The sequence below is a fragment of the Diceros bicornis genome, chromosome 19, assembly GCF_020826845.1.
Source record: "Diceros bicornis minor isolate mBicDic1 chromosome 19, mDicBic1.mat.cur, whole genome shotgun sequence".
Classification (NCBI taxonomy): domain Eukaryota; kingdom Metazoa; phylum Chordata; class Mammalia; order Perissodactyla; family Rhinocerotidae; genus Diceros; species Diceros bicornis.
In genome coordinates, this window is record NC_080758.1 from 13,961,647 (window position 1) to 13,987,845 (window position 26,199).

Below are 26,199 nucleotides of genomic sequence, written 5' to 3' on the forward strand. Positions count from 1 at the left end.
TGGGTGGCTCTCAGACGTGCAGAAAATCTGCCGCGCCACCCAAACAGCCCTAATATTCACTGACTCTTATCGAGAGCTGGCTGCGTGCAGGACACCGTGTCAAGAGCTTTGCATCTTAGCACTTGAAACCCTCAGGCCAGCCTGGAGAGGCAGGCTCGGTGATCACCCCACACACGCTTCCAACAGCATCACGGAGACTGTAGGCGCCCCTGCGTTGCCCTCCCGGGCCCCCCTCCTGTCCCAGGCTGCCCCGTCTCCGGAGGTAGCCAATATCCCGAATTTGGTGCTTATCGTTCCCACATATGCCTTTATTCTTTTATTCCACATGCAGACACCTGAACAACATATGATATTGTTTTGTGTGCTTTTGGACTTTATACCCTCTTCCACCTGCTTTTCTCACCCAATATCCGGTCTCTAAGATTTATCCACGTCAATCCGTGTAGCACTCGTTTATTATTTTGCACTGCTGTGTCATCGCCTTGTACGTCCTCTGTGGAGAATGGACGTTAAGGGTGTTTAAAAAACACGTGTAATCAAAGCCGAACAGGCCTGTGGTCCTAAAATCCAGTAGTGGAGCTGGGTTTATTGTGCAGAGCAGCAGCTCTCCATAAGCCGGTGCCTCCCACTGCGTTCACGCCGCCACTTCCCGCTTCCTCCCCTGGAGGCGCTGACTGCTGATCTCCTGCGAGGTCCGGACCCCTCCTTTGCGCTCAAGAGAGCTGTGCACCATTTTCAGATCCACTTAGTTACCTTCGTCATTTTCGGAGCTTTTCTAACACCTTTGGATCATGTTCCCAACCACAGCAGCAGCTCTTCGATTTACATAATATGTCATATTATTCTTATGTAATAGGTTCTACATAGCCCCCTTATAAAACCTTTTTGTACTCCAAAAATTAATCATAAAAAGTATTCAAGGAAAAGCACCTAAAGTAGCAAGTGACTTTCCTGGCTTCTCTCCCCATATCCTGGTCATCAATTAGCACTTCGATACGTGTCCTTCTAGGTCCTTCCTTGGTGCTCAAGAGCATGTGAAGTTAGGGGTTTGCCTTCTCCTCCCCACCCTGCCTCCCTCCCTTCCCCACAAAAAGTAGAATCTTCCTGGGTTGACTCTGTAGCTGCTCTTTGCCTTAACAGTGTATCCTGGACGACTTTCCACCTCGGTAACCACAGATCTATTGCCCCTTTAATGTCTGCACAGCCTGCACAGTATAAAAGAGTGTAAGTCCATTGGTCATCTTCCTACTGCTGGTCACTGCCGTGTGTTTCTGCTTTATGCACACTGCTGTGGTGACCGTCCTTGGGCGTGTAGTACAGTGTGAGCGTCCCTGAAGTCGTGTCTGCAGATGCGCGGGTGTACCCGTAGTGTGTATCTGTGTCAGACAGTTCACTGCAGAGCACAAGCTGTAGCCTCTTCTTCACCTTTTCTCTAAAATAGTGTCTCTTTTTGAAAGGGTCATTTTGGACAGAGCTGCTTCCCAGGAAGCAGGGGGCAAATTTCAAGAACTCCTCACCTTCGAGACAGATCAGCAGCTAGAGATTTACCAAGCTCGAGGAGAGTTTAGGCAAAGCTCAACTTCTTAGCTGAGCTTTTAAAGCCCTCAGTGTCTGCCCATTACTTTTCCTCCAGCTCTCCTCCCCTCCTGCCCAGTGTTGAAGCGGGTCTCTCTTTTCTGGAGACGCCCTGCCTGCCTTTGTGCTGCTCCTTCCGTCGTCCCCGCATCGTACCTGCTCACGTTTCACCTTCTTTATGTTGCTCGGACACACGGCAAGCTCGCAGGCGCTGACTGCTGATCTCGGAGCCCTTGCATTTGCTGTTTCCTCTGCCTGGAACTCTTCCCTAGATCAGGGATTCTCAACCCTGGCTTGATTGCAATTCCACATTGGAATCCTCTGGGGGAGCTTTTAAAAAGTCTGATGCCTGGGGCAAACCACAGACCAGGTAAACCAGAATCCATGGGAGTGGGCCCACACATCAGTAAAGCTCCCCCAGGATTCAGGCAGGCAGCTGAGGGTGAACCTCAGTGATACAGATCCTCCCGTGCCCAGCTCCTTCTCATCACTCAGGTCTCTGCTCAAATGTCACCTCCTCAGAGAGGCCCTCCCTGACTGCCCCAGCTAAAGTACACCTCCCACCCCAGCTCCCAGTTACCCTTTGTCATATCTTGTCTTATTTCCTTCATCTGCCACACCTTGTCACTGTCTTGGTTCTCTGTTTACGTGTTCCTCAGCTCCTGCCCCCAGCACAGGCCCTCCAGGAATGCAGGCACGTACCCACCCTGCTCACTGATATACCTAGAGCCTTGAAAAGACTTCAGGCTTAGGAACCAAGACTCAGAAGGCCTGGCTGCAACATTTACCAGCTGTGTGACATTGGGTGATTCTCTTAACTTCTCTGTGCCTTAACTTCCTGCTCTGGAAAACAAGGATTATCATCCCACCTACTTTGTACTGTTACATAAGAATTGTTTGAGCTAATACAAGCACACAGAACAGTTCCTGCACACTGTAAGCACTCAATAGTGTCAGCTATTATTATTTTAATATCTATCACGAATGAATGACAAACTGCAATTCCTCTCCCGTCTTCCCTAACCCTTCTCTGCTTGTTTTTCAATGGTACGTAGCACCATTTGACATTCTGTGTATTTTACTTGCTGATATATTGCCTGTCTGCCCCCAGACCATCGGCTCCACGAGGGCAGGATTGTCTGTCTGGGTCACTGCTGTGTCCCCGATGCCCCGCCCGGTGCCTGGTGCACAGCGGACACTCAGCACGCATTCTCCTGTCTCTCCCCGCCCCCAGGATTACCTGACCGACCTTATCACCAACGACAGCGTGAGCTTCTTCCGCACGTCCAAGAAGATGTACCCGCACAGGCCCGTCCTGATGGTCATCAGCCACGCGGCCCCCCATGGCCCTGAGGACTCGGCCCCCCAGTACTCCCGCCTCTTCCCCAACGCCTCCCAGCACATGTAAGCTTCGCGCCCGGCCCGTAGAGCCGCTGGTTGGCATAACGGCGGGAGGGTCAGGCTTCGGCCACAATGATGTGACAGCAATGACAGAGCCACACCTGCTCTCTAATCCTCCCGGTTTCAAGAACCCAGGAGCGCGCTGCTCATCTTGGGGAAAACAGGGACACGAGTCCAGCCAGGCTGGCCAACAGACCAGAGAAGGGGCAAGAGTTTTTAACTCGGGACCCATGGGTCCGGCCTGGTGGCGCAAGTGGTTAAGTGTGCGTGCTCCACTGTGGCAGCCTGGGGTTTGGATCCTGGGCCCGCACTGACACACCGCTTGTCAGGCCGTGCTGTGGTGGCGTCCCATATAAAGTAGAGGAACGTGGGCACAGATGTTAGCTCAGAGCCAATCATCCTCAGCAAAAAAAAAGAGGAGGATTGGCAACAGATGTTAGCTCAGGGCTGATCTTCCTCACAAAAAATAAACAAATAAACAAACTTTGGGCCCACATCCCCTCACGAAGAGGTCTGTGGATGGAACTGCATTTCAGTACAGCAGGCTTCCTTTGTAATCCTATGTATTTTATTTTATACATTTAAAAACATTATTTTGAGAAGGGGTCTGGAGCTTCATCAGACTGCTGATATGTTCGCCAGGCTTTATTGAGCCGTTGACTATGTGCATTCTCTAGGCGGAGCCCTTTACATGCACCGAATCCCTGAACATTCACAGTGACCCTTGATGTATTAGTTATGTGTTGCTGCATAACAAATCACCCCGAAATCTAGCAGCTTAAGACGACAAACAGGATTATCTCGCAGTGTCTGTGAGTCAGGAGTCTGGGAGCGGCCTGTCTGGGAGGGTCTGGCTCAGGTCTCCTGAGGCTGTAAACAAGGCATGGGGCTCGCCTGGGGCTCATTCCCACGGCTGCTCCTCAGCCGGCCTCCCCATAGCTGCCTGAGCATCCTCACAGCACGGTCACTGGCTTCCTCCAGAGGAAGTGATCCGAGATAGAGAGAAAGGGGGTGGGGCGGAGGGTGGGGGTGGATGGAGAGAGCCCCAGATGGAAGCTGGAGTCTTTTACAACCTAATCTGGAAGTGACACACCATCACTCTGCCACATTCTATTGCTCACACAGACCTGTGCTCCTACTGTGTGGGAGGGGGCTACACAAGTGTGTGAGTACCAGGAAGTAGGGGCCATTGAGGGCTCTCTTGGAGGCTGCCTAGCACACTTGGCATTCCCATTTTACAGATGAGGAAACTGAGGCACAGAGAGGTGAGGTAACTCCCTAAGGTCGCCCAGCTGGTAAATGGCAGATCCAGGTCTCAAATCCCACCCTACTCATGCCCACCCCTCCAGTCCTCCTCCCTCCAGTGGGTAAATCTTTCTGGAAAGTTCTCCTGCTTGTCTCTGCCTCAGACCACGTCCCGCTCAGCAGCCCTTGCTGTGACACTGGGGCGACAAGGACAGGGCAATTTGGAATCAGCCTGAATATTCTGGGTGTTTAATTTTCATTAAATCAGAATGCATTGCCCTCCTCGGCCCCTCACTGTAATTACTTTCTGACAGCACCCAGAGTGGCTCAGAGAGGATGAGACAGTGTGTTAACCTCTGACCCCGGTCTCTGGGGAGGAGGATCTGACAGGATGATGAACCCCATCCCGGGGCTACAGCACCGCCCTCACCCCCAGATGACAGCACCGCCTCGCTGCCCGTCTGACTTGCCTGCCCCCCTCCCAGCCCCCTCCTCCCGCCGCGGTGCCAGCCCCGCTCCACCTCCTGCCCCCACAGACGGCTCACCTCTGCGGGAGGGGATGTGGGGCCGGCTCAGTCCCACCTGAGGGAGGAGCTGTGGGGGGGAAGCTGGGCTGTGCTTCTGCGGCATCTCCTTTCAAAGATGTGCTGGCAGCCCCCCCAGCCCTGGAGTTTCCTGATGAGATTGTTGGACATCGCCTGTGCATTTATTCCCCCTTTGAAATGAGAATTACAGAAATGGAACACGAGCAGCGTGGCTGTGACTTACCCAGAGAACCCCTCCGTGTGAGGAGTGTGCTGGGAAGTCGCCCTTCTCTCTGGGGGATAATCATGTCCAAAACAAAGCCAAACACCAGAAAGTTCTGCAGCTGAGATGTCTAATTATGACAGTCAAGGGGGGTGAGGAAGGGACAGGGCTCTGCCTGTGGGGTCGGAGTTCTGGATCTTTCCATCAGAGTCTCTGACTCTCACCCCATCGAGGCTTGTACCCTGTTCTTGGGGCGAGCTTTGTGCGTTCTGACAAAGGCTGCTTGATGCAGTGTGGTCCCCCTTCTACCCCACTGCACCTGCCCAGGGCCCCATCCACCCACCCCTGCTCCATATGCACATGTGCACACACATACAAAGATACAAATAGATAACACAGACACACAAATGCACACGCACACAAATGTACGGACACACACAAAGATACAGACACACACATATATAGACACAGACACAGTACGCACACATTCACGGAAACACAAACAGACGCAGACACAAAAATACAGATATACACAGATACACAAACGCACACACAAACAGATACACAGAGACATACACATAAAGCTAAACACAGGCACAAGCACAGACAGACACATACGCACAGATACACAGATCCCTTTGAAGTGTGGCGTCTGACTGTGGGTTCGGGGCCTCCCCTTTGTAACCCGCGGGACCAGGCCCGCGTTGACAGCCTTGGGTGGAGGGAGGCAGGGCTCCTGCCCACCCCCCCACCCCACCCCCCACCCCCCACCCCCCGCCCCGGCCTCCAGCCGCACTGCGTGAGGGCCCTGAGGGCTGAGTCCTCCCCCACCACCGGCAGAAGGCAGAGGGTGTGCTCCTCAGGCCCCGTGTGAACACACAACATTCCCCGCATTCCTGAGGAGGTGAGCAGGCAGCTGAGCTCATGTGAGAATGTGACACCGCCCGGAGGCGCCTGGCCTCATGCGGGCGACCCTGGAGCCGGCACCCCCCCCCCGCCCCCCGGGGCCGCGGGCTCGGCAGCCTAGTGGCCTCTAGATCTTCTCTCAAAGACGCCTCTCAGAGACAGGGCTTCAGATGTCACCCCCCGCCCCCGCCGGCTCCGGACGACGCAGCCTCCCTGCTCTCGCGGGCAGACCCCAGCCGCACAGAACCTAATAGATTCCGGGCTGATGGCTCAAAATTGCGTCTGGAATCCAGGTCCTGGGACCTGTGGACGCTTGCCCGCCCCGCCAGACAGCTCGGAGGGCGTCTCTGTGCAGCCGGCCCCGGCAGCGCCTCCCGCCCCTCGGTGGGGTGGGCGCAGGGGAGAGGAATGTTCTACACGCGGGTCAGGCCCTAAGCTGGCCCGCAGGAGAGAGCGCGTTGCTGTAATCAAAGGAGGCCGCGGGCCTGGGGTGGATTTAGCGGCAGGAGACCAGCCTGGGCCTGAAAGCAAAGTCCAGAAAGAATCTGGGAGGCTCGTGACTCAGCCCCGCTCTGCACGGCAGCGTCTCCATAACTGTCAGGCCACGGAGAGCTGCCGCGGCATCGCTTCTCCCCGCGAACGTTCTGATACTCAAGAGGCTGTGGAGGTCCTGACGAGGCCGCCAGGGGAAGGGCTTTCGGGGGCTCTGACAACCCTCTCTCCCCGCAGGCCCTTGCCCCCCTAATAGCCGTTTTGAAAAGCCTTTTGTCTTCAAGCAGTGGGAACTAAACCTTTCTTTTCAGCTGTGACTGGGGCGGGAGGTGAGATCTGAGGGGAACCTGGCCCCAGAGGACCGTCAGACGCAGCACGAGGGACACCCGTGGTTTGTAGAGTTTTAAACAGAGTGCTTCCCATCAATGGTGTACCCCACCAGGGTACCCCCCACGTTGGTGGAGTTTGCCATAGCTCAGATCTTGGGGCCCAGCATGAGCTGAGGTGACAGGAGGTGCTCTTAGTTTGGGACAGGAGTAATATATTACTGGAATCATCTGGAAACTTCCGAGCCCAGGAACTGAATTAACCTGTGTGTTTTTGCTGCTTGGTCCTCCAGCAGGAGTGTCTTGGCCCAAGTTTTGCCCGAGCACTATGGGTGTGTGGGTGTCCAGACAGGCCCCTGGTCAGGGGGCGTTTATCTTATGGCGGTGGGCGACCACATCCGCTCCTGGAGTTCAGACCCCAGCTCTGCCTGTGGCGGGTTGGTCCCCTCACTGGGCCTCAGTTTCCTCATTTCTCACACAAGGAGAATAAAGTAGGACAGCTCCTAGGGCCGTTGTGTTAAATGAGATGATATAAGGCGAGCCTGGAGCTGTGCCCTGCGCATGGTAGGTGCTGGGTAGAGGTCAGAGGTTACCATTTCTTTGTTCATTTATGAGTAGTCAGCACAGCAGGAGTCTCAGAGTCCAATGGCTCCACCTGCCCTCAGTGAAACTGTAGGCTTGTCCCTGAACTTCTCTGACCCTCCGTTTTCTCTTTAGTAAATGGGAGATTAAACCAAACGGGAAGAATAATTGTGACAACTAAATGAAAGAATGTGGCATGTCCCAAAAGTACCCATTCAGGTGCCATGCTCACAATCTTGGCCATACAGGCATGACTATCACTTACCTAATTTTTTAATCATCAGTAGCCTTTTTTTTAAAACCATATTGTGAAAGGAAATTCTGTAGTCACACCTTAGCCACAATAACTGTCGTTTGCCATCTACCAAAGGTGACTGAAAAATGAATGCAGTGCTATTAAGTTAGAGCTGGGTCCTGGGCCTGCTGGAGGCTGCGAACTTGAGCCTCTCCCCTGCTTTAAAAAGGGAGATGAGCAGGCTGGTGGTGTAGTGGTTAAGTTTGCACGCTGCACTTCGGCAGCCCGGGGTTCTCGGGTTCAGATCCCAGGTGTGGACCTACGCACCACTCATCAAGCCATGCTGTGGTGGCGTCCCCCATGTAAAGTAGAGGAAGGTGGGCACAGATGTTAGCCCAGGGCCAATCTTCCTTGGCAGAAAGAAAAAGGAGATGAGCAAATTCCAGAGAGGTGTTAAAGAAGGACTCTCACCAGACTGAGACTTTGGCCTCCATGTAACGGGTGGTGAAATGGGAGGGACTTTCTCACCGTGTAGACCCGGGTCATTTAACGCTGTACCTCCTGCGTGCTTCCCCCGTGCACGTCCTGCACGCAGAGAGATGCTGACCTGACGTTTAGCAGAGCCTCTGCCACACCAGCGTCCACGTTCCCCCAGATGGAGGAAGTGTCGCCCTGGGCTGCAGACACAGCACAGGCGCTGCTCCCCCCAGGCGTGGGGGCCGGAGGGCCGGGCCCGGGCGCCCTCTGGCCTGACCCCTGTGTGTCTGCCCGCCAGCACGCCGAGCTACAACTACGCACCCAACCCCGACAAGCACTGGATCATGCGCTACACGGGGCCCATGAAGCCCATCCACATGGAGTTCACCAACATGCTCCAGCGCAAGCGCCTGCAGACCCTCCTGTCCGTGGACGACTCCATGGAGACGGTAGGTGCCCCGCCGCTCCGCGCCCTCCTCCTGGGCGTCGCCGAGACCCCGCAGCCGTGCCGGGCCTGGCACCTCCCTGCCCCTCGCCCCTTTCCCGAGTGTCTTCAGCTGGAGAGGATCTCCCTTCGTGAGACTCATATTCTGGTCTGTTGTGTTCAATACGGTAGCCACGTGTAGCTATTTACATTTTTCACAGCTTTACGTGTAGCTATTTACATTTTTCACAGCTTTATTGAGATATAATTCACATACCACACAATTCACCAAATTAAAGTGTACAATTCAGTGGTTTTAATATGTTCACAGAGTTGTACAGTCATCACTACAATTGATCTTAGAACATTTTCATCACCCCAAAAAGAAACTTACAATCCTTAGCCATCACCCCCTACATCTCCCTCACCCCTCAGCCTTAGGCAACCACTAGTCTACTCCGTGTCTGTGTGGATGTGCCCATTCTGGACATTTCCTATAAATGGAATCATGCGGTACGCGGTCCTTTGTGGCTGGCTTCTCCCACTTAGCATGATGTTTTCAAGGTTCATCCGTTTGGTAGCATGTATCAGAACAGCATTTCTTTTTATTGCTGAATAATATTCCATTGCATGGCTATAGACCATATATTTTACGTATCCAGGGCTATTTACATTTAAGTTAATTAAAATGCAGTAAAATTTAAAATGCAGTTCCTCAGGCGCACTGGCCACGTTTCGAGTTCAGCATTGGCTGGTGGCCACCGTACTGGACAGCACAGATATTAACGTTGCCAGCCTTGCAGAAAAGTTCTGTTGGTCAGCACTGCTGCAGATGACAAACTCCTGCCAGGGCCACAGTCTAACTTCATTCATTCAGTCATTCATTCGTTCACTCAAGAGCATTTGCTGAGAGCCAGTGCACATGGGAGACAGCAGAGAACAAAATGACAGAATCCCCCCCCACCCCATGATGGAGCTGACATTTTAATGCAGGGAGACAGTCCACACATAAGTAGGAGAGATGGAAGGTGAGGAAAAGTAAGGGGGCAGAAGTGGCAGGAGGTGAGGGGCTGCAGGAATGAAGGGGACAGCCAGGGGCCCCAGAGGCTGAGCAAAGACTTGAAGCAGGGGAGGTGCGGGCCGGAGACCCCAGGCACCCCGACCGCCTTGGGGGGCAGGGCAGGCGCCCGGGCCGCTGCCCTGCCCGCGCTCACCGCCCGCCCGTGCTGCAGATCTACAACATGCTGGTTGAGACGGGCGAGCTGGACAACACCTACATCGTGTACACCGCCGACCACGGCTACCACATCGGCCAGTTCGGCCTGGTCAAGGGCAAGTCCATGCCGTACGAGTTCGACATCAGGGTCCCGTTCTACGTGAGGGGCCCCAACGTGGAGGCCGGCTCGCTGTAAGTGCGTCGCCCCCCCGCCCCCAGCGCCCCAGAGTCCCGGGGAGGCCGCCAGGCTCCTGCTGGCCCCGGGTGGGCGGGAAGCTGGCGGCACGCGGTTTGGGCAGGTGAACCTCGGTGCCAAGTGAAACAGTGATTACGTCACCCGGGGTGGCTTCTGACGCATTTTGTACCCCTCTGTTGGGAAGGGGAGGCCTGGAGCTGTTAGCACCTGTGAAAACAGGTTAGTTGTGGTGGGCCGTGTGCCAGGGAATCCGGGAGCCGGGCTGCGTGTGTGTCCCCGCCAGCGGGTGGGAACGCCACCTCGATCTCTGTCTGGCCTCGGTGCTCCTTGGTCTGGGGGTGTCGGGAGGGAATCCGGCTCTGATGAGCTGAGGCAGCTCCGGCTGCACCATGGAGGGAGACAGTCTCCCCTCCCGTCCTTCCTCGAGGACCACCTGGGCCCTCAGCCGGCACGCTCCTTGGGTTAACCTTTGAGATGAACGTTCTGGCAGCAAAACACCATGTCCGGGGCAGGGAGAGGGCTGAAAGGCCGGGCATCAGAGCAGCAGCCGCCTCGGATCAGCTGGGATGTTGTGGAGACCACCTCGAATGGGTTTTTGAAATGCAGATAAATTGTCACAAAGGCCCTTATGTGGTCTGACTCCCCGCCCCGAGCCCCGAGCTCAGGCGGGCACAGGCCACACGCAGCTGTTGACAGGTTTGCTGCAGCATTCCTCCTGCAGGGCGCTGGCGGTGCTGTGTGGGAACTGAGGTGTCCCTGCCGCCTTGGACACCCGGTGACAGTTCCAGGAGGCAGGCTGTGTGCGCTCAAGCCCAGCCTCATCGCTCCCTCCCGGCCCCCCTCGTCAGGTCACTCCCTGTCTCTGGATCACAGGGTCCCCACCTGTAGTAATAATAATAGTTCACGCTTCCGTAGTGCTTATTCTTCAGGCCCAGGTCCAAGCATTTGCACCCATGTGGTTCATGGAAGCATCACGACCACCCTGCTCTTCTTGTCACTGTTTTATACCTGAGGAAACTGAGGCACCGAGAGGCTGAGTTGCCTGAGGTCACGTGTCACGTAAGGGAAGGAGCCGGGATCTGAAGCCAGGCAGTCTCTGCTCCTGTCTGCCGCTCCACACTGCCTCTCTGACCTCGAACTGCCCCTGTGAATAGGAAGAATTCGACCCACTAAGGGCTCTACAAGCGCTGACAGTGTGGGCTTGCTCAGCCTCGGAGTCTGTGATCTGGTTCATAGGACCCAAAACCACACCCCAAGTGGACAAGAGAAAGAGAGGGCTAATGTCAGGTTTGGGGCTGCAGACACAGAATATGTGTCAGCCAGGACTCCTTTGGTTACAAGCAGAAATGACCCTCCAGCCAGAGAAGGCAAATAAAGTAAAGTAAAAGGAATACAGTAACCAAAGTAGCTGGAAAGTCCAAGGCTAGCTCTAGCTTCAGGCATGGCTGGATCCAGCAGTCACACAGTGACATCAGGAAGCTCTTGTTTTCCATTTCTCAGCCCTGCTTCCTCTGAACTGGCTTCATTCTCAGGCAGGCTTTTCTCTCGTGGTGGCAGAATCACCAGCTCCAGACTTTAAGACATTCAGCTTAGGAAATCAGACAGTGGCTTGAACAGAAACCTGAGGCTGACTCTCAGTGGCCTGACTTGGTGAGGTGTCCCTCCCTGAACCAATCGCTGTAGCCAGGGGTGAGAGAAAACCTTGAGTGCCCAGGCTGAGTACACCAGATGGTGGAATCCGAGTGAGGCCCGGTGGTTCCTCCAGACTTGGAAGCTGTTCCCACCAAGGAGTGCGGGGATGCCGGGGGGTCAGGGAAGAGCAGGCCCGGCCATCCCACCTGCCCGGGGGGAGCAGGGCCGCTGGACAGCCTCAGGTCAGCCCGGCTGCTGGTTGCTGACATTTAGTGTAGCCCTCGTCCAGCAGTCTCCCCAGCTCCCTCCATCGGCCAGATTAAGTTCTCACCTCACACTGGCCTTTAAGCCCCTCCGCAATGCAGCCTCGCCTGCCTTCCCCGGCCTCACCCCCAGAACCCCCAGGACGCTTGGCTGCCTGTCCAGTGTTCACAAGGTGCTGGGCTGGGGGGAGGGAGGGGGTCAAAGAGGACTGAAACCCTAGGACCCAGGCCCTGCCCTCAGTCCCAGGGAACTCGGGGTGTGGGGGAGGGCACTCAGCCACCTTGATGGAGAGTGTGTCCATACAGCCATCATTCATTCAACAGGTGCCAGCCCTGTGCTGAGCACATCCCTAAAGTCACTTAACACCACCAGGGAGAAACCAGAGACAGGAGAAGTGACAGATATATGGTGGAGACAAATAACAATTCACTTAGCTGACACTTATTGAGCACCAACTGTATGCTCTAAGTGTACCAGTGCTAGGGATGCAGAAGTGAACAAGACAGGCAAAATCTACTTGCCTTCCAATTAGATTCTAATTAAGGAACAGACAAACCAGATAAATGAATAAAACATGTAGTAAATGGGAGGGTGATAAGGCTTCAGGAGCAAGATAAAGCAGGGAAGGGGGTAGGAGCGTGGGGAGGGGATAGGGTCCTCAGGGAGGGCCTTGTATCAGTGATCTATGCCATGTAACAAAGTGTCACAAACTTAGCAACCGGAAACAACACACACGTATTATCTCACAGTTTCTGTGAGTCAGAAGTCTGGGCCCAGCTTAGCTGGGTCCTCTGCCAGATGTCACCCAGTGTCGCTGTCTCATCTGGAGGCTCGACTGGGGAGGGACCCACTTCCCTGCTCATGGGGTTGCTCCAGTGCAAGCAGAGGACTCAACTCACACAGCCAGTCTCCCGAGAGCCCTTGCTGGGGGCGGATATATGGCAACTTGCTTCTTGAAAGCCAGCCGGAGGAGAAAAAGAGATGAGGGAGATACATTTATCATGTAAGATGGATCATAGCAAGATGGAGCCGTTTACCATGTGACATACCCACGGTGACATCCCATCCCCTCTGCCATATGCTATTGGTTCGGCCACCCTTGGGGAGGGGATCACACAAAGGAGTGAGCACAGAGGATGAGGGTTGCGGGGCCACTTAGAGTCTCCTTGGTAATCGTTGAGCAAAGAATCAAGGGGGTTGAGGGAGAGTGCTGTGCTGGTGTCTGGAGGAAGAACATTCCAGCAGAGGGGACAGCAAGGGCTGAGGCCGGACCGTGCCTGGCCTGTCTAGGAGCAGCGCTGTTTGCCTCAGAGGTTCAGAGAAGGGTTCTGGGGGAAAGTCTGGGGTTTGGGGGTGGCTCTTAAAGGTGGGTGTCCTGTGTTCAGGTAGGAGGGGGCAGGGAGAGCATTCCTAGCAGAAGAAACAGCCAAGTGGAAGCCAGGGGGGCCTGTGATCCCAGCCCCTTTGGTGTCTGGAGGGCGCAGGGGTGAGGGTGGGGGAGAGGAGGGGCTCGGCTGAATTGGGCTGCAGCGGGGGGTTGAGGGCTGGGGGGCAGGAGAGTGACGGGGTCGCAGTTTCCCCACCTTCCGGGCCAGCCCCTGTCGACCTCCATGCGTCCAGCCACCCCTCTCCCGAGTGAGTGAGGCCGGGGCACCCCTGCTCGGGTAACCGAGTCCCTGGTCTCCTGCCCCCGCAGGAATCCCCACATCGTCCTCAACATCGACCTGGCCCCCACCATCCTGGACATCGCAGGGCTGGACATCCCCGCGGATATGGACGGGAAATCCATCCTGAAGCTGCTAGACACGGAGCGGCCCGTGAATCGGTGAGGGGGGGGGCGCGGGGTGGTGCTGGGGGAGGGGCGCCCGGCTCCCCACCTGCCTGAGCTCGTGGCCCGACCTCGGGGCTCTGAGGAGGGCGTCTCCGAGAGTCAGGAGCTGGGGTTCTGGGTCCCCCTCTGGACCAGGTACCTGCTGTGGGAGAGGAGGCGGTCCCCGCTTTAAGACCCCTTCCCATCTGGAACCTGGCCAAGGCGACCAGTTGAGGACCCCCTCAGAGCTAAAACTGGGTAAAACCTGAAACAACAACAACAGCAGTTAACAGTAATTAAGCTCTTCCTGTGTGCCAGGCCCTCTTTGCAGGGAATTCTATCATTTGATCTTCACAGTAGCCCAGTGAGGTGGGCGTTACTATGACCCCATTTCACCAATTTGGAAATTGAATCCCAGAGAGGCCAAGTGACATAGCGGTCACTCAGCAAGTCTGGACCCGACTCCTGGCCTTCAGACTCTAGACTAGAGGCTGCGCTCTCGGTCGCGTGTTTTGTGCCTTTAATGCTGGATAGCGTGATGGGAACATGTTCCTGGGTGTCCTGGAGGCAGAAAAGGGGAAAGTGATGGTGAGAAAAAATGGACAGGTGGGAAGGTGAGCCGAGTCCAGTGCGGATGCGAAAGCAGGGGACGCGGCCACTGGCGTGGCAGCAGCGCCATCTGGTGGCGAGCACTGTAACTGCCCACCGGCTTCTCGCCCCGAGGCGCTGACTGTGGCTCAGAGGGTCCCACCCTGGTGGGCCCTGTCCGTCCACATCTGGCTGCCCTGTAGGGGGACTGCCTCCACTGAGCCTCCTCCCTCTGACAGTGAGGTTTTATGAGCTGTAAGGGTATAAAATGGGCACGTGTGGGGTGACAGGGCACTGGGCTGGGAGTTGGGTGCAGGATGGAAGCTTCCTCTCTCAGCCCGAGTCCCTCTCTGGGAAATGGAAATGACAGAGTGAAACTGCATGAAATGCACACTGAAATTACACAAATCCAACCGTAAAGGATCAAAGGAAAAAATCCACCGAAACGCAACATCATTAACCTGAAGTCAGGACGACCACTTCATCTGGTGCTGAACGAAAGAGGAAACCATCTCTTCCCACACGGGGTGGGGGGTTGTGGGACTTCCTGGGAGGCCCTGAGACGTACACCACGACTGTGTGTGACTTAGAGCGACTGTGACCGAGGTCACTTCTGCCCCACGTGCCTTCAGACCCAAGTCTCTGGGGAGGACGCAGCTCTGCTGGGGGAGGGGCGGGGGACATCAAAGCCTCTCCAGTGCCCAGCTGGCCCCGCTCACCCCGACTGCCCCGGGGCTGTGTTAATCGTGAACCACGCTGTCTCTGGGCACCGTCCCTGCTTCTGGGAGAATGGGGGGACGCGTGAGGCCCCCACATAGATGAGGAGATGGAAGTGTGCTCTTTTTCCAGGTTTCACTTGAAAAAGAAGATGAGGGTCTGGCGGGACTCCTTCCTGGTGGAGAGAGGGTAAGTGCCCGGTCCTGGACAAGCTACCCCAGGGCATTTGAGCCAGGCAGCACCCAGACACCCCCCAGTTGCCTCAACCCAGCCCCACCTGCACCTGTGGTATTAAAGATCTCACTGTCAAGGGCAGGAGAGACATTGTTATGATACTGTCCACAGTGACTGGGAATTTCTGTCCGCAGTCCCCTAGACACAAGGGAAGCCCGTTTGCTGTTCCTATGGTTGATCCAGAATTTGCATGTGGAGGCTGCACGTCCCTTCAGACGTGTTTTGTCCTGCCTGTATAGTGTCTTACGTGTTTTTTAATTTATTGCCAACTCATGCAATTTTGGAGGTTCCTCATAAAATCCCCATTTGTTAAGTCTCTTAATCCTCAGAAGACGTGGCCAGGCTGGACCTGCCCCCTCCAATGGTGACACTGCCCCAGGCCGAGTGGGGACTGTTCCTTCGGGAGGGGGTGCAGACGCGTGCTCCTCCAGAGCTCCCTGTGTCCCGCTCTCTGCCCCACAGCAAACTGCTCCACAAGAGGGACGGTGACAAGGTGGACGCCCAGGAGGAGAACTTCCTGCCCAAGTACCAGCGCGTGAAAGACCTGTGTCAGCGCGCCGAATACCAGACGGCCTGTGAGCAGCTGGGACAGGTGAGGGCGCGTGGCTGGTGCCCGGGGCACGGGTGCGCTCCCGTCCCTCCTTCTCTGCAAGTGCAGCCCAGGCCCGCTCCTCGGCCCTCGGGCCAGCAGAGCCCGCGAGGCCAGTGCCCCCGAGGTGTGGCAGTTTGCTGATGACGTGTGACACCCGGGGTGATGCTCAGCGTGCAGGTGTGAGTGTGTCTGTAGCTCCTGTTATTCTCGCCTGGTCCCTCTTCAACAAAGACACAGCAGGCCTCTGCACAGTATCTATAAGGTTAAATAACTTTATTTTCATTGTATGCACTTTTACAGGATCCTCTTTGTGGCTGGTTTTCCATTTACAGGAGTAATAGGAAATTGCCTTTGTAAATAGATAAAGTTTTTAAAAAGTAAGTTGGTTTCAAGAGAATATTAAGGAAATTATAATCCGGGTAGTATTCGGATGTAGCAGGAACTGTGACTGATGTGTGGGAGAGTCTGAACTAGGCTGTTTCTAGGCCTGGAAGGCCAAGGTGGGCCCTGGAGAGGAGAAGAGAGGGGTCAGGGCCTTGTGAAGAGAGACCCAGGCAGGAGGCAAGGTTCAGAGGGGAGGGGAGGGGCAGGGAGGGGAGCTCCAATGAGCAAGGCGGGCAGTCAGGGGTGGCCTGGCCTGGCCCAAGGGCTGCAGGACGTGCCTCCCTCCTCGTCTAGGGGCTGGGACTCTGAGCTCCTCCACAGTGGCCCAGACCTGGAGATGCAGGCCTGTTTCACCAATAAGTAAAAGCAAAACCAGGGCCTCCGTATTCCATTTCTCGTTAACAGACCCATGGGCTGCCAAGGCCGAGGCCCGAGTTGGGTGGGTTCGTATAGCCCGCATCCGGGCGGCTCCATCTCATCACTAGACTCAGCATTAGTACCGGCCTGTCCTCGTGGCTGTGCCCCACCCACCCCGGTGTTCATTTGTAGCCCCCAGGCCCCTGGCCGTGCTAGTGAGGACATCTCGTCAGAGAAGAGACCAGTCTGTGCTGTGGGCAGGGCTCTGGGTCCCCTTGCTCCATTGCAGCACATTCATCGTGGGCCTCTGTCTCGGGGCGCTGCTCCAGGCAGCAGGGTGACAGCCTAGAATGCCCTCGACAGAAACCCCTGCCCACCTGGAGCTGACCTTCTGGAGAGAGCCCAGAAGTGGTGCTGATTTCAGTTCTGAGCTACAGGGAATGAGCCCGTGGTGCCAGGGGGCCTTCATCCTCCTGGAACTGTCATCGAATCCCCCCACTGGCCCTTTTGCACGTCTCCCCCGCCTCAGATCGGGGGTCGGGCAGTCCCGGGGCAGGGGAGGGGCAGGTATCAGCATCTTCAGAACAGAGTATCAGAGCACACTGCTCAACCCGAAGGAAAAGAGGTGAGGTTGGGGCCTAGCCAGCTGGGGGGCATCCATCCCGGGCTGGACTGTCAGCTCCAGGGCCTCCAGGGTCCCCGCCCACGGGCAGATGCAGTCATGGCCCCGCAGCCTGAGCCTCCCCCTGAGCACCGTTACCACGTCTTTGCTCGTGCTGTGCCTTCCAGGAATGCCCTTCCTGCGTCTGAGCCCTTCCCTCTGGCCCTGGAGCCCCTCTTAGCGGGGCCTTGGGTAACTGTCCCCTTTGGTACCATTTCTGTGCTCCTCCCTCAGTAGACGTGTGTCCAGGAACAGAGCTGTGAGCCCACGTCCCCGCCCGGGTGGTCAGCAGGAAGCCCCCGGGCGGCGGGGAGTGGGGAGCGGGCCGGCCGAGGCTGGGGGCCTGAGGCCCTGGCTGTGTCTTGCAGAAGTGGCAGTGTGTGGAGGATGCCGCGGGGAAGCTGAAACTGCACAAGTGCAAGGGCCCCGCGCGGCCCGCGGGCAGAGCCCTGTCCAACCTCGTGCCCAGGGACCAGGGGCCGGGTGGCGAGGCCTGCTCCTGCCACCGCGGGGACTACAAGCTGGGCCTGGCCGGACGCCGGGAAAAGTTCTTCAAGAAGAGTAAGTGGGGCGGCCGGGCGGAACGGGACAGGAGGGGGGCCCGCGCCCCATTCGTTCCCTCAGACAGTTCCACAGACACTCAGCACCAGAGCCAGGTAGCGTTCCAGGAGTGGGGACCCGGCGAAACCCCTCGCGACCCACCCATGCAGTGGGGAAGAGCAGTGACACAGGAGGAGGGTGACTTCCTGGTGTGCTGAGCACTGCAAAGGGCAGTCGAGGAAAGAAGTGAGGGAGAGAGCGCGGGAGACAGGCCAGGCAGATCGCCAGCCTCAGAGCATCGCAGGGCCCTTACTCTGGGACAGGAGCCGCAGGACGGTTTTGAGCAGAGGAGCCAAGATCAGATTTGTGTTTACGAAGGATCCCCAGCTGCCGTCCCAGTGGGCTGGCAGGGGGCACGTGCGGAGCCGCACAAAATCCTGAGTCACCAACGTGCACGTCCCCAGCTGGGGTCCAGTGAGGTGATGCTCTGCCTTCTCATTTCAGCTCTTAACGTCTACTGAGTGTCACGTTTTTCACATTTTTGTACTTTTTTCGGTGATTTCATTGTTTAAAAGTCCCCCACGCATGGTGCTGAAGTGCTGTGTGGTGTCCCTAAGCGCAGGAAGGCTGGGATGTGCCGAACGAGACCCACGGGTTAGATAAGCTTCGTCCAGGCACGAGCTGGTGGCTGTGAGTTCAATGGTAATGAATCGATGATATATGTTAAATAAGGTGTCTTTAAAGTACTGATCAGTTGACAAACGTTGTGACCACAGGCTCGCAGGAACCTAGCCTTGTATTCCCGTAGGAGCAGTGGTTGAGTATCCACTAAGTCACTGTTCAAGGTGACTTCATAGAACGTTACGGCAAATAATGAGAATAGGCTATACTTTGGACGAGTGGGGAAAAGGCCCCCATTCCAATGGAGGAGGCTGCCTAAGCCTTCACACCTCACTCCTCCAGAAGCTGAAGGAGGACGGGCAGTTAGAAGGCCACAAACAGAGGAGGTGGCGAGTGGAAGTCCTCCAGGCCTGGCTGGACGACTCAGCCGTCACACGGGGCTGGTCCCGGCTCCATCTGAGGCTCAGCTCCCCAGGGAACGAATGTGCCCTGCCTGAGGTTCAAACGAGAACACACCTGTGCGTCGAAAGTGCTGGAGGGCAGCTAGGCGCCAGGGCCGGGTCTCAGAGAGACCTGGTCAGCTGGCTAGGAGTGTCCCTCCAGAGCCAGGCAGTTTCCCATGCCACCCATTTCTCTGGCCCCCGACCCAAGGACAGCCAATGCCCAGTTACTGACTTTGGTTCTGGCTTTTTTTAATTGTGGTAAAATACATGTAAAATTTACCACCTTAATCACTTGTAAGTGTAGAGTTCGGTGGCATTAAGCACATTCATTGTTGTGCTAACATCACCACCATCTGTCCACAGAACTCTCTTCATCTTGCAAAATTGAAACTCTATACCCATTAAACAACTCCCAGCCCCTGGCCACCACCTTTGTACTTTCCGTCTCTATGAATTTGGCTACTCTAGGAACCTCCTATAAGTGGAATCATCCAGTATTTGTTCTCCTCTGACTGGCTTATTTCACGTAGCATAATGTCCTCAAGGTTCATCCATGTTGTAGAATTATGTCAGAATTCCCTTCCTCTGTAAGGCTGAATGACATTCCCTTGTAGCCTCATTAGAGGTTGGGCGTCCAGCGGCAGGCCCGGAGGTCTCTTCCGCGGCCTCTCTGGTCTGTCGAGAACGCCTTTGTGACGGAGCAGATGGGTTTCCATAACGGCCTGGCTCCTGCCGCAAACAGCACTACCCAATTGCGTCCCCCATGACATTTCCTCCTGAGCTGATTAGTGAGTCCTAGATAATCTCAGTCAGCTAACTAAAATGACTGCTTTCCAGATTGAACCACGGTTAACATCTCCTCGCATCAGCACGTGGCACAGTGGATAATCTTAAAATAATACAAGAACTTTCGACTCAGTTAAGCCTTCCCCCCGCCCATTAATGCTTAGAGGAAAGAAAAGTACTCCTAAATGGCTGAGACTCAGCTCAACCCAAGCCCTCCCGTGAGGACGGTGTGGCATCAAGGCCCTGCCTTACGTGCATCTCACAAACCAGGGAGCAAGGCGGGGTCCCCCCTTATGACAGTCAGGAAAGTGGGTCACACAGCCCACTTGGGGACTCGAGCCCTGTCTCCTGGCCCAACATTCTTCCCTCTGTATGTGCCTGCCAACAAGACACTCTCCATCCCCCCTTTGTGAGCAGCCAGCTTGGAGCAGGGGTTCTCAGGGAACACTCAGCAATGTGGAGACATTTCTGGCTGTCACAGTTGTGTGTGATGGGTTGGGGTGGGGGCATGCTCCTGGCATCCGGTAGGTAGAAGCTATGGATGCTGCTGCACATCCTGTGATGCACAGGACAGTCTCCCACAACAGAGATTTCTCCAGCCCCAAAACGTCACCAGCTTTGAGGTGGAGAAGCCCCAGCCCAGAGCAGCTCAGACGCTGGCACACCAGGATCCGCTGGGACGCCGGCTGTGGTGTGAGGAAGCCAGGCAGGGCCAACCTAGAACAGAGCAGAGACCCAGACCAGGAGGAGGAGATGAGGACTCTGGGGATGGGGCCAGGGGGCCCATGTTTATTCACTTATTCTCCCAACGAATCTGCAAGCCCTGCCATGTGCCACATGCTGAGGGTACAGAGTTGAACGATAGAGACACTGATCGGACCTCATGGATGAGACAAGGTGTAAGCAAGTTAAAGTGGGAAGATCACCTCCCTCTGTGAAAAATGGGTGCAGGAAATGAAACAGTGGTGTGACCAGGTGGAGACGGTCGCCAGCTCTAGAATGGACAGTCGGTTGACATTGAAATGAGAGCCGAGTGTGGAGAAGGAACAGGCCTGTGACCAGCCAGAGAGCGAGTGTTCTAAGTCAGGGGGAGAGAACACACAAAGGCCTCGTGGGTCCTGGCCCAGAGAGCAGGCCACACCGCATGGGGTTTGCAGGCCTGGGGAGGTGGAGAGGCCCAGGTTGTGACCTTGGGCAAGGATGTCACAGCTGCAGTCCCCAACCACAGAGCAGCTGCTCGAAGCCAGCTTCCAAGGGTTGACAAACTTGCCAGGTCTGTTTCACGTCATCCTCCAAAGAGCCCTGGAAGGCAGGGACCGTGGTGAGAGCACAGCTGCTCAGAGGTGAGCTCAGTCGCCCGTGGTCACACATTTGCTTTGGGGACCCCTGGGTGATGGCTGGGGGATGGAGGGTGGAAAGATACAGAGCAGCCGACTCCTGAGCAAGCGAGACAGAGGAGCAGAAAGAACCCGGGGTCTATTTCCTGGTCCTCTTGGGCAGGTAGGACCTGCTCTCCAGGGAGGTCAGCTCATTACTGCGTGCATCAGGGGCCCGGGCACTGGGGCTTCAGGGAGACTGAACTCAGGGAGGAAAATGCCAAGGAGAAGGCTGTCCAGTGCCAGAAAAGGCCCTAGGCTTTGTCAGAGATGCCTCTCCTGGACTGGGCCCCCGGATCCTTGGCCTGTGTGACTCTGATACAAGGAGTCTGAGAACTGAAAGATATGAACATCTGCCCCGAGAGTGGGGGCAGCAAGACCAGGTCCTGGAGCCCTGGGCCCGGGCCATGCGGGAGAGGGAGTCCCTTCCTCCCTTCTTGGGCACTGCCACCACCACCGCCGGCACCGGCCAGTCCTCCAGGCTTGGTCGCCACCTAGTGGTCACTCAGGGTCTGACAGAAACCTGGGCCGCAGCTGGCTCTAGGCCCTTCTCTAAAAAAGATTTACATTTAGGGCAGCGGGGTTGTTATGCATGCCGGGGCCAGACCTACAACAGAAAGGAGTGGCGGGGACCGAGGCCGAGTGGAGAACACACCGCCCTGTCTAGAGGGGCGGTGCATCAGCTCCTGCCCGGCCGACCTTGGGGGCCTGTGGACCCAGCACAGCTTCCCTTTTCTCTCCAGAAGCTGCAGGTCTGCGCTCCTGCATGACCACCCACCCCCGTTTTTCTTAAATGTGAGCACCGTGATCAAGTATATCTTTTAATATAGAGAAGATACAAGAAATCTGGGCTCTGACTTGAGCCCGCAAGCCCTCCATTTTCAATAGCTGACTCGGAGCTCAGAAGCAGCAGGAGCTCCGTCTCACTGCCCACCTGGTGGAGAGCATCCAGCTCCTGCTGGGGAAACCGACTCCGCGAAGCCAAGTGGCCTCCCCAGCCTCTGCCTTTTCTCTCCAGAAGAATGTGGTGCCTAGCTCTTTATTTTTCCCCATTCAAATTAATAGGGTTTGTTTTGTTTTGGGGGTTTTGTTTTTTATTGAGGTATAATTGACATATAACATTATATTAGTTTCAGGTATACAACGTAATGATTCGATATTTGTATATATAGCGAAAAGATCACCACAATAAGTCTAGTTAACATCCATCACCACAGATACAAAATTTTTTTCTTGTGATGAGAACTTTTAAGATCTACTCTCTTAGCAACTTGCAAATATGCAATACAGTACTGTTAACTATAGTCACCATGCTGTACATTACATCCCCAGGACTTATATTTTATAATTGGAAGTTTGTATCTTTTGACCCCCTTCACCCACCCCTTACCTCTGGCAACCACCAATCTGTCTCTGTATCTATGAGCTCAGGTTTTTGGGAGGTTTTTTCCAATTCCACATATAACTTAGAGCCTATGGTATTTGTCTTTGTCTGACTTATTTCACTTAGCATAATGCCCTCAGGGTGCGTCCATGTGTCACAAATGGCAAGATTTCCTTATTTATGGCCGAATAATATTCCATTGTGTGTATATATATATACACCACAGTTTCTTTATCCATTCATCCGTCAGTGGACACTTAGATTGTTTCTATGTCTTGGCTATTGTAAATAATACTACAATGAACATGGGGTGCATATATTTTTTCAAGTTAGTGTTTTCGTTTCCTTTGGATAAATACCCATAAGTAGAATTGCTGGATCATACAGTAGTTCTCTTTTTAATTTTTTGAGGAACCTCCATACTATTTATCATAGCAGCTGCACTAATTTACATTCCACCAGCAGTGTTCAAGGGGTCCCTTTCTCCATATCCTTGCCAATACTTGTTATTTCTTGTCCTTTTGATAACAGCCATTCTAACAGGTGTGAGGTGGTATCTCATTGTGGTTTTGGTTTGCATTTCCCTGATGATTAGTGGTGTTGAGCACCTTTTCATGGACCTGTTGGCCATCTCTATGTCTTCTTTGGAAAAATCTGTATTCAGATCCTCTTCCCCTTTGCCAATCAAACTGGTTCTTTGGCTGTTGAGTTGTATGAGTCTTTATATATTTTGGATATTCACCCTTTATCAGATAGTTTTCCTCATAAATGGATTGTTGCATTTTGACAAATGCTCTTTCTGCATCTGTTGAGATGATCATATGATTGTTATCCTTCATTTTGTTAATGTGGTGTATCACATTGATTGATTTGCAGATGAACCATCCCTGCATCCTTGGAATAAATCCCACTTGATCATGGCATATGATCCACATATGTTTTAATGCGCTGTTGAATCTGGTTTGCTAATATTTTGTTGAGGATCTTTGCATCTGTGTTCATCAAGGATATTGGCCTGTAATTTTCTTTTTTGTCCTTGTCTGGTTTTGGTATCAGAGTAATGCTGGCCTCCTAAAATGAGTTTGGAAGTGTTCCCTCTTCTGTTTTTTGGAAGAGTTTGAGACGGACTGGTATTAATTCTTCTTTAAATGTTTGGTAGAATTCAACAGTGAAGCCCTGTGGTCCTGGACTTTTGTTTATTGGGAGGTTTCTGATTAGTGATTCAGTCTCCTTACTTAATGTTTTTATATCGACTTGTTTTCCTTTTTTTATTGAGTAGTTCGCCAAACATAAAATTTACCATTTTTGCCATTTTAAAACATACAATTCAGAAGCATTTAATACAGTCACAACATAGTGCGACCACTGCTTCTGTCTAGTTCTAAAACATTTTCATCACCCCGAAAGGAAACCCGCTACCTTCTCCCCCATCCCCTGGCAACCACTGACTTGCCTTCCGTCTCTTTCTCTTTACCTGTTCTGGACACTTCATACAAACAGGATCTACCGTACGTGACCTTCCGTGTCTGGCTTCTTTCACACAGCACAGTGTTTTTGGCGGTCATCCGCGTGGTGGTGGTATTACTGCTGCATTCCTTCATGCAGGATATTCCACTGCATGGAATGTTCCACAGTTTGTTTATCAACACACAGCTCTTCCCTGAAATTATCTCAGCCAATTCCTTCTTAGCTCTAGGACTTCAGTTTCCCCAGTTGAATCACCTTGAGGTCTTGCTGCTGGATTGCAGGTCCTGCTTCCTGGGTGGGTAGGTCTCATGAGCCCGCAAGTCTCAGACAACACTGAGCCTCCTGCCTTCCCAGCCTCCCAACCCAGCCACCCCTCTGACGCCCACAGAGTACAAGGCCACCTATGCCCGAAACCGCTCCATCCGCTCAGTGGCCATCGAGGTGGATGGCGAGGTGCACCACATAGGCCTGGATGACTCGTCCCAGCCCCACAACCTTACCAAGCGGCACTGGCCAGGGGCCCCCGAGGACCAAGAGGACAAGGACGGCGGGGACTTCAGTGGCACTGGAGGCCTTCCGGGCTACTCAGCCCCCAACCCCATTAAAGTCACACATCGGTGAGAGTCCAGGCAGGGGTCAGGGGTAAAAGGGATCATGCTGGGCCTTGGCAGGGGTTCCCACCCCTATCAGGCCCCTGGCTGGGCCCCCTTCACCCCCTCACAGCCACACACAATCCCTTCTCTCGAGCAGGTGCTACATCCTAGAGAACGACACAGTCCAGTGTGACCTGGACCTGTACAAGTCCCTGCAGGCCTGGAAGGACCACAAACTGCACATCGACCACGAGGTGACAGGAGTCTGGGCAGGGAGGGAGCAGTTTCCTACCACCACGAGCTCGGCAGGGCCACCAGCCACCCTGGGAGGGCAGGAAGGCCAGGCCCGGGGAGAGAGGCCCCTAGAATCCTCAACCCAGGGCCAGGAGCATTCGTCCTGGCGTTGAACAGCCAGCTTCCCCACAGCAGGCTGCCGGAGGAAGGACAGCACAGTCACGTCCTGCCCCTTTCTGATTATATGAGACGTTAACACCACATTTAGGCCTCTCAGCAAGCCTGGGGGGAAACGTTTAAGTCCTCAGTGGGCTCCACTGGTTCTCGGGCAGGACTGCAGGAGATACTCACTCAGTTCCTTCGCCGGAGCCTGGTTACTTCAGCAGGTGCCCCTCAGCACCCACAAGTCTGGGCAGTGGTCGTGGGGCCTGGGGGATGCAGGCTCTGCTGCTGAGCACAAACAAGGCAGGCCCGGGGGCACCACCACCCATCCCGTCTCACCCAGCCCACCCTCCAGAGTCTCACGGCCTCCTCTCCCCCTCCCTCCCTCAGATCGAAACCCTGCAGAACAAAATTAAGAACCTGAGGGAAGTCCGAGGTCACCTGAAGAAAAAGCGGCCAGAAGAATGTGACTGTCACAAAATCAGGTGAGGAGGAAGCACAGGGACCGCAGAAAGGGAAGGCCCCCCAGTGCTCCTGCAGGACCACTCTGGGGACACAGCATCCTCTCTGTGACTCCTTTCGTTATTTTCATATCCCTGTCTCCTCCCTCGGGGTGAAAAAAACATCAGTAATAGTTCACATCCCCGTTGTCAGCACTGGGCACACAGCCCCAGCCGTCAGGTGGCCGGCCAGACACCAGATTCACGCACTGGCAAAGGCAGGCTCTTGATTCGTGGAGCTGTTCCCAGGCGGAGAAAGCGCGTCTGCTGACCGCCCTTTCAGGAATAGCCCACGTGGCCCGAGGTCCATGTTACCAGCTCAGGGAACTCCTGGCCCAAGGGTCTGAACTCGAGAGCAGCAGTGTCCACTAGAACTGCTACGATGATGCAAATGGGCTGTATGTGTGCTGTCCAATTTGGTGGCCATTGAGTGGCTGTTGAGCACGAGAAAAATGGCCAGTGTAACCAAGGAAGTGAATTTGTAGTTTAATTGAAACTGAAATAGCCACAGGTGGCTAGTGGCTATTGTACTGGAGAGCGCAACTGTGGGCTCTCTGGTAACCTTCCCAGATAGGGCTTCCCAATGTGGCTTCCGCCAGGGCTGGCCCTGACTAGGCATGAAGTGTGGGCAACCAACCTGGAGACACTGAGGCTGAAGCCACACGGAGCCAGGCCCGGCTTCCAGTCCTGGCAAACCTCCATCTTCCCCGGCCTTCTAAGCCTGGCCTGAGGCCTTCAGCCAGGGGCTCCCAGCTCACACGGGGAGAGATGAGCCTGCCAGCCAGGCCAGAGCTGCCGCCCGGGGAGAGGACCCTCCCAGCACTGCCCCAGAAAGGGGGGTGGGGTCCCGGGGAACCGCAGTCTGCACCCACCCACGCGAGCTGCCCTGTAAGCAGCTCCTGAGACCGGGGTTGGGGTCTCTTCCAGTTACCACACCCAGCACAAAGGCCACCTCAAGCACAGAGCCTCCCGTCTGCACCCTTTCAGGTAAGGGCAGCTCAGGCCCCAGGGGCCACAGAGGCCAGAGGCCCT

The 26,199-nt window shown here is 54.9% G+C and overlaps 1 protein-coding gene across 8 annotated transcripts in view; it reads left to right on the forward strand.

Moving 5' to 3' along the window:
- Nucleotides 1-26,199, forward strand: part of SULF2 (sulfatase 2) — a 124,668-nt gene that overhangs the window by 92,086 nt on the left and 6,383 nt on the right. For 7 of the 8 annotated variants that reach the window (XM_058562527.1, XM_058562529.1, XM_058562526.1 and 4 more), the window contains 11 exons: nt 2,810-2,979; nt 8,285-8,435; nt 9,643-9,818; nt 13,415-13,543; nt 14,966-15,022; nt 15,530-15,659; nt 17,430-17,622; nt 24,067-24,295; nt 24,429-24,525; nt 25,058-25,152; nt 26,095-26,154. In XM_058562527.1, coding sequence (XP_058418510.1) covers nt 2,810-2,979; nt 8,285-8,435; nt 9,643-9,818; nt 13,415-13,543; nt 14,966-15,022; nt 15,530-15,659; nt 17,430-17,622; nt 24,067-24,295; nt 24,429-24,525; nt 25,058-25,152; nt 26,095-26,154 — 1,487 coding nt within the window. The remainder of the gene's footprint in view (nt 1-2,809; nt 2,980-8,284; nt 8,436-9,642; nt 9,819-13,414; nt 13,544-14,965; nt 15,023-15,529; nt 15,660-17,429; nt 17,623-24,066; nt 24,296-24,428; nt 24,526-25,057; nt 25,153-26,094; nt 26,155-26,199) is intronic. The other variant, XM_058562533.1, reaches the window with a different exon arrangement.